The 14051-nt window shown below is 36.9% G+C and overlaps 1 protein-coding gene across 2 annotated transcripts; it reads left to right on the top strand.

The window, feature by feature from the left end:
* The first annotated feature begins 3352 nt into the window (after nt 1-3352).
* LOC128864301 (solute carrier organic anion transporter family member 1A5) lies at nt 3353-13818 on the top strand. 2 transcript variants are annotated; one of them, XM_054103901.1, is made up of 8 exons: nt 3353-3666; nt 3732-3809; nt 5281-5469; nt 9922-10078; nt 10136-10885; nt 10975-11233; nt 12470-12758; nt 12822-13818. In XM_054103901.1, the coding sequence occupies exons 2-8, from the start codon at nt 3743-3745 to the stop codon at nt 13664-13666; spliced, it is 2556 nt and encodes an 851-aa protein (XP_053959876.1). In that variant the 5' UTR covers nt 3353-3666; nt 3732-3742; the 3' UTR covers nt 13667-13818. The 2 variants fall into 2 exon arrangements, with proteins under 2 accessions (XP_053959876.1, XP_053959875.1); XM_054103900.1 differs by having other exon boundaries at nt 3353-3809.
* The last annotated feature ends 233 nt before the right edge of the window (nt 13819-14051 follow it).

Here is a 14051-nt window from a genome sequence, read left to right as displayed (position 1 = left end):
TTCGAAGCACTTCAAAAAATCATTTTTGTTTTTTTGTCTTGTTCAGCTCCTCCTTCGATGCCGTCTTTATTTCGTCAATCGTAGCGTAGCGTCATCCTTTCATGGGTCTCTTCAGTTTCGGGAATAAGAAAAAGTCACAAGGGGCCAGATCTGGGGAATGCGGTAGCTGTGGCATCTATAATGTGTTGTTTTTGGCCTAAAAGTCGCGCACAAGCAACGATGTGTGAGCAGTGGCGTTATCGTGATGCAAGAGTCAATTTTTGTTCTTCCACAAATCCGGGCGTTTCTGGCGGATTGCTTTGCGCAAATTGCGCATAACTTGCAGGTAATATTCCTTATTGACCGTTTTACCTGGTGGCAAGAACTTCTGATGCACAACGCCCCTGCAATCGAAGAAAACAGTAAGCAAATTTTTTACATTCGACCGAACTAGGCGCGCTTTTTTCGGTCTTGGTTCGTCCGGCAGCTTCCATTGAGATGATTGAGCTTTGGTTTCCACGTCATAACCATAAGACCACGATTCGTCACCAGTTATGACCCTCTGGAGCAAATTTGGGTCGTCGCGGACAGAGTCCAACATCTCATTAGCAATGTTCATGCGATGCTGCTTTTGGTCGAAATTGAGCAGTTTTAAGTACGAATTTTGCGGCGACCCGTCTCATGCCAAATCAATGATAAAAATAGAATGGCACAAGCCAATCGATATGTCTAGGTCTTAAGTAACTTCTCTAACTGTGATTCGGCGATTGGCCAATACCATTTTCTTCACTTCATCAATTTTTTCGTCTGTTGATGAAGTGCTTGGGCGTCCAGCACGCTTTTCGTCGTTCACATCTTCTGAGAACATTTTGTACCACCGATAAACGTTACTTTCGCAAATAAAAATTTCACAAATAAAATATTAAGTTAAATGAAATTTTCATATTTAGGAGGCATTTATTTTTGCCTGATGACTTCATTAAGTCTATTTGGCATACTTTTTTAATTACATTTTGACTCAAATTTCGCCATTCCTGTTGCATTATCTGCTTTGAAGTATAATATCTTAAAAATATTGTGCGAAAATTTGAAGTGAATCCGACAAAAACTTATCGAGTCATTTAGCAATTAACAAAGGGCGCTCGGGCGCTCCGGAGCATTCGAGAGCAAGTAGCAAAACTTTAAATACGTTTTATGAACTGGTGATTACTCTAACTTAGAAACTGCTTGGTAGATTTCAATAAAATTTATACTGATTTTGAAAAACATAAGCACTCGGCCCTAATCGAAGGATTTTTTTTAATGCCATTTTTTTGTAACAATTAATTGTGGGTTCTTTTCTTGAAAATCTGAAAAATATTTTCTGAGGCCGCCATTTGTTAATTTTGAAAAAAAAGATAAATCTACGATCAGGCACAAGATTATCTATTAATAAAACTAGTTTCTCTTGTCCGATTGATTTTAGATGAATCTCCAAAGACTTGAGATGATCACCGCAAGGGACTTCTGATTGAAATAGTCAATACACTTTTTTTCAAAATTGGCATACAGTTTATTTATACATTAAAATAATATAAGAATTTTTTTGTTTTACTCATTTAAAATGGCGGATGTACACTCAATTCTTCCGGGTAGGTCGCAGCGGGGCTTCTCAATCGGCGGGCATTGTAGCATCGGCGTCAGTGACCTGAATACAAAAAACCAAACATTTTTTTTTGTTTATTAATGTCAGAATTTCTATATGAGTTAAAAAATGAAAAAAAAAATATTCGCGGAATAAAATGCTTCCAAAAACAAAATGAATTTTGGAGCGAATTTTCCTACTATTTTTGCTTCGAAAAAATTAATTTTTTCGAAAACTTGTAAATGCACATTGAAAGTAATTTCATAAAAAAGATGTGTGCAAAATATCAGGGAGATCGGTCAATAACTTTTCGTGTACGTGTATCGTGTACGCCAATTCGAAAAAAATAGTTTTGAAAAAAACGCTTCTAAAGTTTGAATACGTGAAAATTCCTCTCTCAGCGCTCGAACGCAAAGAATAGAGTCGTCACGGTTGACGATCTATAATATAAGAAATACTTGAATTTACGTTCTAAAAATTTTTTTGACATATTCTTAAAAGATTATAGTAACATTTTTTTTTTTCGAAATTTTACTGGTATCTGTCTCCTTAAGGGGATACATACGTCCAGCAGCGCCAAAAATGCACTAAAAGAAAAACTGTTTTTAGAAGGGATAACAATAGAAATAATTATAAAGAAATTTTATACATTGTTTATCAGTACTTAAACTTTATGAAAAAATTATTTTAAGTTTTCTTTACAAAAATTAGTATATAAGACATCACGTGACTCAAAGTACAATGAAAAAAAGTTGCTCCACAGTATGCATCATTTCTACTTGAAAAGTTGATGGATCTCTAAAATGGAAAAAAAATCTTGTAAAATAAAGTTGTAATTATAGTTTGTCGAGCTGAATTTTTGAATTTCGTAAAATTTTGCAATTTACGGCAATTAAAAAAAAGCAAACTTTCGTCGGGCAGTTATATTTTCTACTATAACTTTTTATCTATGGCAAATTTTTACAATCGACTTCCACAGAAATACGCTTAAAACTGTTAAGAATAATAATCTGTAAAAAATCGATTTGTTGAAAATTCTGAACGTATGTAACCCCTTAAAACGTTTTATTAGGCTATAAATACAATAGTAAAACGGCTTCGATTCAGCATTTGACTGATTTCTTCACAGCTGATTTCTTTCAGCTTTTGTTGTGTCTGCTTGTTTCCGACCCATGATGTATTAATAACGCGAAAGCAAGGCTCGAAATGACCAAACAAGTTGAGTTTCGAATGATCATAATCATAACGGGAATTTTTTCAAAGCATAGTTTGCTTTGTTAGAAAAATTAAATCAGTTGAAATTTTAAATTCATGCTTTGCGTGCAAAATTGTGTGCCTTGAAAATATGATGAATCGTACTATTTTCGTTAAAATCTTATTTATGGACTAAAGTTTTATTAAGTTTATATTAACAATAAATTTGTGGATATTCTTCTTAGAATAGATACAGCTTATCGAATGAAAGATTAGTTGTGTGAATAATTTTGTCCGTGTGTGTACTTATATCCCTTAAATCAAGTTTTGTGTGCTGGAAATTCATTTTGACTGTTGATCAGTGTAACTTTTGGTGTCCATTCCTTCTTCGTTGTTTAGCACAACTCAGATACTTTCCAACACTGTTGCGCTGCTTGAAAAAGTCTCATACACAACCTGTTGCATTGCTATACATTACATATCTACAAATGAGTTTCGCAATAAAGTGTTGTATGTAGATATGGAATAGCAGTGTAAAAGAGGTATCGCTTATCAAATGCTGATAAAACTATACGGCTGAATACTTATCTGAAAATTACTTTGCGGCGATAAAGAATGAAGAATGTAGAGTAATGGCAAGGTGATTCCACTTGCACGAAAATGGGCGCATTAGTCATTGATCGGCTTCGAATAACGACGAAAGTTTTAAAACAAATATACAGCGCCTCCTTGGTTTAATATAATTTCTTGTATTAAATATCAGTAGTTATGCGCTGCAGTGTCGATCGAAAATAAATATATATATGTATCTATATGCATCAGTATTGTCTAAAATGCGAATACCGAATATATAAAATAAAATAAACAGTGTAAATGAAAAGATTAGAAAAAGAATATTTACCTCATGCATTATTTTATATTCGACCAATTGTAGATGCTTTCAAAATGACGGCGGGCACTCGTAGTTCAGACTTGTCGCAAATAGCCGTGAATGCCAACAATATACCAAATGGTTAGTAATTTTAGTTGACCAGTGATTAATGAAACATGCGAAATGGAGTTGTGAAATGTGAAATTTACGCGCCTACACGCATAAGTTACTCGTAAAAACGGTCAATTCGACTCCACATTAAAAAATCAAGTTTAAGCAGGAAAGTAAGAGAAGCCTGTGCATTTAAAGAAAACAAATCAAAATATGATGAAAATATGAAACAAAATAAAAAAATATGCATTTTTCAGAAATGAAGCGATGCTGTTACCAAATTGTCACAAAAGGCTGCTGCGTGTTAAAAAAAATGTTTTAAGTTGTTTGAAAAGTGTAGTACATATGTATGTACATCGGGTGTTTTTTAAGAGCTTGAGAACTTAAAATGATAATAAATAAATAAAACAAATAATTGGCGCTTACACTTCTGTTAGGTGTTTCGACAAGCTCCTCCTCCTATATGTGGTGTGCGGCTAGATCTTGTTCCACAAATGGAGGGATCTATTACAATTTTAAGCAGACTCCGAACGGCAAATAGTTTTTATGAGGAGCTCATTCATGGCAGAAATACACTCGGAGATTTGTCATTGGCGGCCGAGGGGCGACCGCAATTAGAAAGAACTTTTTCTATCACTTTGCTGTTTCATGCACGTAGATGATAAAACAAAAATATGACAAAACATAAATGGTGTTAGTTTGAAATTTTTTATTATTATAATCTGGTAGATAGTTTCATGGCTTTTATTTTTTGAATATGATCTCCGGCGTATGTATCGATCAGCCATTCGATCAGCCAATTTTTGACTACTTTTTCCTATACGGGGGTATGGGCGTATGGCGTCAATGGTGGCTTGAAAATTGGGTTCCAATGCCTCAAAAGTTTCTAGTTTGTCAGCATAAACCAATGACTTAACACAGCCCCATAAAAAAGTAAACCAGAGGCGTTACGTCGCACAAACGAGGGTGGGCAGCGAACAGGACCACTTCTCGAAATACAGTTGTCACTATGGCAAATTGATTTTGCAATCAATCGATTGTAAAGCGCGTTGCATGGCAAGTTGCGCCGTCTTGTTGGAAACAAATGTTGTGGATGTTTAGTTGATTAATTTTTCGAAACAAAAACTCAATCAGCATCGCTCGATAGCGCTCGCCATTCATCGTAACGGCCGGCAGCTCCTTCCTCTTTTCGAAAGAAATAAGGACCGATGATGCCACCAGTGTTCTATGAACGTCGCGAACGAATTTATTTTTTTCAAAGTAAATTTCCACAACTTCCAAGCTTTGTACTGGCATTAAACGATTCTTGATGACTTACCAAACATTACTGAACACAGTTTGCCATTTTCCGCTGTCAGACCATAGATATCGTTACTGATAGTTCTCATGTAGCTCAAAACACCCGATACAGATAGTGTATATGTGTTCATATGTACATATATACCGTATACAGTTGTACCTAGTACAAGGTGGTATAAAAAGTATTTTCCTCTCATTACAGATAGTGTTGACTGCGGTGTAAAACTATTTGGTTGCTGTAATGGCCCAAAGTGCCTTAAATTGGCTCGATTACGCACCTTTGTTATTGTATTGGCCTGCGCAGGTGTGGTGCAGGGAGTATGCGAAACTTACTTCCGCATATCGGCAAAGGAAGCGGCACTGGAGTACGAATATAATCCTATACTGGTTGGTAAGTGTTTTTGAGCGGAAAGTGTCAAGTGCTCGTCACTCTTCTTAACCTTCATTATTGGTGGTTATTCGCCTGTTTGAAAGAACAATTGTACACAATTTCATCTTCAATTCTTTAAAAATAGTTGTTGTAGTGTGCCTTAATAGCACCACTCGAAGTCTCTATGCAAAATTTATTTCCACAGTATTCATCCTCTTCTTTTACTCGCATTTTACATTTAGCCCTTTGAGATATCAAAAATATGTTTGTACATACATACATTTGTATGTATAATAGGAATTTACAGTTTTTAGAATACCAATATGGAGCGCATTCGATGCCATACATACACACCCATTTATTTAGTGTCGTTGTTATCAAATTATAAACAAAAGTCGTAATAATAAAGCGAATATATCGTATCTATTCAGGGCTTTCGTTATCAATGAACAGCATACAGTCATCGATTTATTTTATGATCGTAATGTAAAAAACTTATTCATGTGCAAATATATGTAGACGAGTATAGGCGATGCGTAATCGTAATTAAGTGGTCAAGTGCTAATATTTCCTTCCGCCACACCTAGTGAAATTCGTTTAGTAGCCATTTTCTTTAAATTTAATAATTTTTGCATCAGAAATAGTAAACGGGCCTGGTACTTATAATTGAGAAATAATTCATGCCTTAAACATTTCGAGATCCGAAAGTAGTTCGTGTTAGATAGTTAGATCTTTTTTCATTGCAGAAATACACTCAGGACGTTTTTAGTGGCTCTAGAGGGACGGCCGATATTAGAAAGACTTTATCTATCTATTAGTATATGTTTTATATCTCCGCTGTAACTACTTTGGGGTAGAATGTATTCCGATAAACCTTAGTATATTATGTATATACGTTAGGGCGGGTCGATTTAAAAATCGCTCATTGCTCTGTGAAAATCGTATTGTAGGGATCAAAATAAGAAACTTTGCCGAAGGAATCATACCTCTAAAACGAATTCTGATGTCCCCCAATTTCAAAATACCACCATTTTTGGCCTTTACATGAAAAAATCAGCTAAATGGCTATGTTTTTTCTTTATTTTTATTTATTTATAATAATATCTACTTTTTCTCTTAAGAAATTTATTTAGTCAGAACATATGTAAATGAAAAAATTAATTTAAGTGAGTTATAAAAAACAAACTAAAAAGTTAGACCCAAATTGGGGGACATCAGAATTCGTTTTAGAGATATGGTTCCTTCGGCAAAGTTTCTTATTTTTATCCCTAGAATATGATTTTCACAGAGCAATGGGCGATTTTTTTGCCTCCCCACAAATCGACCCGGCCTAATATACGTACATATTTATGTGTGCAACTCGTAAATAAATATTGACCAGAAATACGACCATAGGGACCTAGATTTAATTTATTTTATGTAACTTATTATAATTATATGTATACAAATACATATATCAGGTCAGTCCATAAGTTCGTGCTTATTTTACCCATAATTTCACTTTTGTACGATAACGCATACAAAAAATTATTAGCGGAATATAACGGAACTACTTATATTTTCTTTGATATATTGTGTATTCAACAAGTGATTTTAGTCACGGATAGAAGCACGTGTTGTTAAAAATTAAAATGGAATCTTGGAACGCGTATAAGAAATATATTTTGTGTTTTTTTTATAAAAGTGGTAAAAATGCAACAACTGCTGCTGCAGAAATAAACACTGTTCACGGAGAGGATACCGTGAGTGCGCAAAAGTGGTTTTGAAAATTCCGAAGTGCTAACTGTCTTTAACTCCAAAGCCTTGCTCGAACTCGTGGAAGCTGATCCAAATTTGACAGTCGACATGATAGCCCAGAGGTTAAATTCATCGCATGAAACAGTTCACAGGCACCTGGTTCAGTTGGGAAAGGTTTCAAAGCTGGGGAAATGGGTTCCTCATAGACTTTCCGTCGCCAACCTTTGGCAGAGAGTGAATGTGTGTTCTCAGCTGCTGCAACGGCTTGAAAATGAAAGTTTTTTGAACCGTATAGTCACTGGTGATGAAAAATGGGTCCTTTACAATAATCCTGTTCGCAGACGCCAATGATAAAGATGAAACACCAGAACCGACCCCTAGAGATGGCCTTCACCCCAAGAAGATTCTCTTGTCTATTTGGTTGAATGTGGCCGGTATTGTTTATTATGAACTTCTGGAACCAAACCAGACGATAACTGCTGAATATTATTCCCATCAGCTATCAAACCTGAATGAGGTACTTAAAAAAATCGACCGTCTTTAGTGAATAGACGCAAAGTTTTGTTTCACCACGACAACGCAAGGCAAACATTAGGCAAGCTGAACGAGCTCGGTTGGGAGCTAATGCCGCATCCACCATACTCTCCGGATATTGCACCTTGTGATTATCACCTTCTCCGTGGACTTCAATCCCATATGAGTAAGAACTACTCCTCAAAAGAAGCTATAAAAAAGGATATCGAAGCGTATTTTGGCTCCAAGGACAAACAAATTTTTGAGCAGGGAATAAAAAATTTGCCTAAACGTTGGGAAGATATTGTAAATAATGAAGGAAAATATATTATTGATTAATAAATACTTTAAACATCTTTTTTATTAATTTTAAAACCACCTTTAAAAGACGCACGAACTTATGGACTGACCTGATATAAAGGGTGGTTAAGTTTCAAGGGCCTGTATTGATTTTGAATAAAATACAATTTTTTAAGAAATTATTGTCATTTCTCTTTATTATGATAATATTGGTATGGTTCAATTACGTATAGAACAAAATATTGGCCAAATGGCCGCCGCAGCCTCGGCGGCACACCTTCATCCGATGGTCCAAATTTTCGATGACGCTGAGGCATAATTGAGGTCCTATGCCGTTAATGTGCCCAATTATCTCATCCTTTAGCTCTTGAATTGTTGCTGGCTTATCAACGTACACCTTTTCTTTCAAATAACCCCAATGAAAGAAGTCCAACGGTGTGAAATCACATGATCTTGGCGGCCAATTCACATCGCCGCGACGTGAAATTATTCGACCATCAAATTTTTCGCGCAAAAGAGTAATTGTTTCGTTAGCTGTGTGACAAGTGGAAACCACATATCGTCCACATACATATCTTCCAATTCGGGCCATAAAAAGTTCGTTATCATCTCACGATAGCGAACACTATTCACAGTAACTGCCTGACCGGCCTCATTTTGGAAAAAATATTTGTTATTTTGTACCCTCCTCATATGAACGTGTGTGAAGTTTCATTTCAATCTGTCAATTCTTTCTTTGTTTACAAGCCGTTTAGTTCGAATTGTCACATTTTCTACAGCGAGAAAAATCAAATATCGTGCAGTAATTGAACTTTAATTTTTGGAAGGTTTAAAAGCAAGGAAATTTATGAACGAATGTTTAAAGCGTATAAGGAGTTTTCGCCATCAATTAGTAGTGCTAGAGTGTTCAGCCTTATTGCCGCACTGCACTCGATATATCTTGCCTGCAGATTTACCTGAAGTAAGTTTAATATAATGCTTTCTGTGGTGTGGATGACATCGCACCAGTTATAAGAACAGAAGCTAGACTTTGAACCGCGTTAATTCTTTGGATATTCGTACCCTTCTCAAGGACATTGCACCATATTACAATACCATAGTAGAGAATTGTTCTAACCACTGCAGGATAGAGCCAGTGTATCATTCTTGGTCCCAACTCCCATTTCTTCCCGATTAGCCTTCCGCAGGAGTACAACGCCGTCATAGCTTTGCGTACTAGTACAAGTTCTAGATATTTTGCCCTTCCTGTTACTTTAAGTGGTTTTCCCATTAGGAGTATTTGTTTAAGGGTAGGTGTTTTATGTTTCCTGCTAAACAACAAGATCATATAACCCTCAATGTCGAGAAAGGCGTGAAGTGATTTCTCAAGAGCAACTGATTTACCTCTGCTGTATGCATGTTGGGAAGGTGATAGCTTTCCCCGGAAAGACTTCCGTATGTTTTAAAACTTCTCTGAAAATGCTTGCAATAATTTTGAAATTTTGAAAATACTTAATTCAAAAAAAAAATATATAAATGAAAGTTAGAAAATTTAATTACCTTTTATTTGATATATCACGGGGTTTCATTGGTTATCGCATTCTTCGAGTATTCGAAATTTCAACGTTTTTTTCTTTTACCTGCAATAGTTATTCTGCAATATTTCGAAAACTATGTGGCATGTGGCCTTTCGGACTCAGCGACCGATTTTAAAAAGGAATTTTATGATTTGATTATTACCCTATAAAAGTCTTTAATTATTTGTAAACCTGTACTATTACTCTGTTCGTCAGAAACACATCGGGTATTTCACTTCACCGTGGACTATAGATTTATAGTGATGTTCTCTTTTAGGATATTTGTTTTTTATTTTTTAAATTTTCGCATTTATTTTAAATTGTTTCATTGACATTAAATTGGTGACAATTAATTTTGTACTTCCAGAATGGCTTATCGTTAGCAGCGGCATTATACAAGCTTTGTTTGCTTTGGGCTTCGCACACTTCGCTTTTAAAATGCATCCCATAAGGTGGTTATCAGGCACGATTATCGCACAATCGATCGTCTGTGTTATAGCTGCCATACCAGCTATAATAAGCTTGTGAGTAATATCTATTTCTATTTTTTCTATCCTGTTTCATTTCCCCTTAAATTTTAGCTCCGATAGTGCAGCAACAACTACCAGCAGCACTAGCTTAACTCTTTGCACCATTGCACCATATCAGCAGACGATCCTTACTGTGCAACAGGCCCAGCTTAGTACAATTATCCTGCTTTTCGTTCTTCAATTCGCTCTGGGGTTTGGCAGTTTGGCTTTCTACACAATCGGTGTCACATATTTAGATGATAACTCGCAGTCGATTGACAGTCCCGCCGTGATAGCGACAGCATTGGCCGGACGCATCTTCGGCTTACAAGTTGGTTCATTTCTTGTGATGGGCGTTGGTTTAACAACGCTTGGTTGGTGGTTGGGTTGGATTATTGTGGCACCATTGGTACTAATAAGTGGCATATTGGTGGGCCTCTTTCCGAAACGACTACCTAAAACGGTGATACACCAAGCGGCTCAACGCATCATCGAAGAAACGCATACACGCACATTTGGCAGTCAATTTTCCACCTTCATTGATGATGTAGGCTTTTGGCCTTCTATGAAACGCTTGGTCACCAACAAATTATTGATGTGCAATCTATTGGGCATAATGTTCATTATGTCGGCATATGTTAACTTTGAATTGCAAGAGGAGTCATATTTGCAATCGAGGTTCTTTTTGCCCTACAGCGAGGACGATGGACTATTACAGGAATGGGAGGCTCGATTTGTAGCGTACTTCTTGCGGCCACCAGTTGCAGCAGTGGGGATGGTGGTGCTGGGGCTAATTATTGCGAAACTTAAGCTGTCAGGCAGGTAGGGAAATTTTTAATTAATTTCATTTACTAAAGCGAGCTAATAATTTAAGCAATAAAATGTATTACTTTTTCCTTGGATTCTTACAGGGCCATAACTGGAGTTAATGTAATGTTGGGTATACATTTATTAGCTATCTTTATTGGGAATATTTTCATTAAATGTGATGTTGGTGGTATCGCTGGTGTTAGTCAAGGCAAAGTGCTCCAGCCTTTTTGTTCCAGGCAGTGTACCGGCATCTGTCAGGCGACTACTTTCCAACCCATTTGTCCTGAAAACTCCACAGTCACGTACTTTTCAGCCTGCTATGCTGGATGCTCACTTACTACGACCATCAATAATGTGCAGGTGAGAATGATACTTCTACTTGGCGGGATCATAAAATCGAATGTAAAGGCAGAATTTGGTCTTAGACGAGTGAAACGAAAGCAATTCAGAAATAAATAATTGGCGAGTACACTTCTGTTAGGTGTTTGGCCGAGCTCCTCCTTCTATTTGTGGTGTGCGTGTTGATGTTGTTTCACAAATGGAGGGACCTACAGTTTCAAGCCGAACGGCAAATGGTTTTTATGAGGACCTTTTCAAGGCAGAAGTACACTCGGGGGTATGCCATTTGCTTGCCGCGAGGCGCCCGCTATTAGGAAAAACGTTTTCATTTTGCTGTGTCATGCACGGAGATTAAACCTACGCACTCCCGAATGGTAGTCGCGCAAGAGGAATAATGATTATTGCTTCATGCCAAAATTTTAATCCAATCTTCTATACTGCAAACAAAACAATAAAATCTTCGACGTGCAATGTAATTCACAAATTTAGAAAAAGTTTACACAAGGTGGCGCAAAATTAATCTCCCTTTCGGAAGGTTCGTAATTTTTGTAAATGGCGTCGGAACCCAATCATATTTGACACCTGTGGAATAGGTAGCTGCAGTGTACAAACAGACAATCAATGTGTAAAGGTGCAAATAAAGATCCCCACCACTCAAAATAATTTTTATTCAAAACCAAAAAAAAAAAGAAAAACAACAAGGAATTTATTAGCATACCTTCATAAAACTACCATATTAGTTAGTTATTTATGTAACTAAGGGCTTAAAGCTTCGTATGAAAATCAACGCTAGCCCTCACATTTATAGAGGATAGGAAATGTTAAACATTGCGCTGGTCAGAGCACAACAGCTTGCGAAAAGCACACGGGCATTTCACAGCTCTGGTGCAGGGCAGAATGAATCCGTTATTGAGAAAAAAGAAAACACCAAAAGTATTCGTTAACAGCATGCCGTTTTTATTAGCATAGAAGGTAACACTAACAGTAGCTGTAGCAGTAACTTCTTTGTTCGGCAACAGCAAAAACCGACATCGGTAAAAGCTCACATGAAACTTTGACGTCTTTGCCAAATTAGTTTCCGAGCGCATAAGTCTTCAATGAATTATTCCAAGCTATTTATTTTTTTTTTTTTTTTTAATATGTGCGTTTTTTGCCATACCAAAAAACCGCATTACTGCTTCTGTCAATTTTTCATAGTTCCTAATGTGTGAATTGTACTAATTTTTATAATTCCTGTCCCTTTTTATCCTTCTACAGATTTATGAAGGTTGCACCTGCTCATCGAACTCCAACGCGGAGCCGCAAGGAAATCTGCGTGCAACAGAGGGTGCTTGTAGTTTGTCGAACTGTCAACGCATGTTGATCGGTTTTCAAGTACTAAGCTTGTCTGCCGCCGCTGTTTTGGGCGCCAGCATCATTGGAAAAGTAATCATAACTTTGCGCAGCGTGTTGCCGCAAGACAAAGCTTTAGCTTTGGCAACACAAATTACGCTTTTCGGCTTATTCGCCTATATACCAGTGCACGTCGCTTATGATATGGTCACAAGTGAGAGACATGCAGTCCTCGAATATAAAAAAAATATATTCTAATAAATTATTTCCTTTTCAGGATCCACCTGCCTCTACTGGACATCCGAGTACAAAATTTGCTTGTTGCGCGAAACGCCAAAACATGGCAACATCTTAAATATCATCTCAGCTTGTCTAATTTTACTTGGCATTATATTCGACATACTTGTATACCTTTTCGCAAAAGATCTTAATGTATATAACTGTAAAGCAATCGATCCGAATTATTCACCTTCACTTTACTCCCCTGTTCCACGTGAGGATCCTCACACTGCTGGTGTTCAGTATGCCGTAGGTGGAAGTCCTTCCACTACAATCACAAGTGATTCGCCAATGCGACGCCATGACTCAGAACAAATACGTCCAGCACTTAAAAATGAAGGCATCTCCGTCTTCCGCAACCCCAGTTCACTGACCAATTCTTCAGCGGGCGAAAATAGTGTACAAGAGAATAATAATAATAGCACGGGAATTACTTATGCGCAAGTCGTCTTTCCCCCAGACAAACATAAAGCTGATGATGGCACCACCAGTCCCAAACGTATGGCTGTAAGAGCTGATGTACCGCTACATCATTTGTCAGCGCAGGATGTTCGTGCGCAACTTGGAAATCTGAAATCATTTAACAGCGAAATTTTGGTGGATAGTAATCAAGCTGATAACCAGAAGGGGCTAAGTGCTGAAGAGAAAACACCGTTGGTAGTAAATATTCCTGCGGCAAATGAGGTTATCGTGAAGGAACCGGTGACGCCGGTAGCAGGCGTTAAAGTACTTCCGCCAGTGGCTCCAAAGCCGAAGAAAATGGCAACAACGCCTATAGAAACAGATTTGAACAAAATTGAAGAGGTGCCAGCAAGGCCTTTGAGTCCGGAGACGGATTTATAGATAAACTTACATACTTACAAATGCACTTACCATTTACACATTAATTAGTATTTACTGCAGGAAAAATATCTTCAAAACAGTTTCACGATTAGTGCTAAGTTTACATTAATTTTTTGTAAGAAAATCGACAAATAAAATTAAGATTTAAGAGTTAAAAGCAACAGAGTGTTAATTTTTTTAATTTGCTTTAAAATAGAAGCATTAAGCTTTAAAACAAATTTTTTTTATGTTTATACAATTTTCAGACTAAGTTGCTGTACTTACTATCGGGCAATTCTTCTTCTTCTTGATTGGCGCGATAACCGCTTAAACGATTTTGGCCGAGTTGAACAAAGCGCACCAATCGTTTCTTTCTCGTGCTAACCAGCGCCAGTTAGACGCAGCA

This window comes from Anastrepha ludens, chromosome 5, assembly GCF_028408465.1.
Source record: "Anastrepha ludens isolate Willacy chromosome 5, idAnaLude1.1, whole genome shotgun sequence".
Lineage (NCBI taxonomy): Eukaryota > Metazoa > Arthropoda > Insecta > Diptera > Tephritidae > Anastrepha > Anastrepha ludens.
Note: the sequence above shows the minus strand (reverse complement) of the source record. Positions and strands in the feature narration are given on the sequence as shown.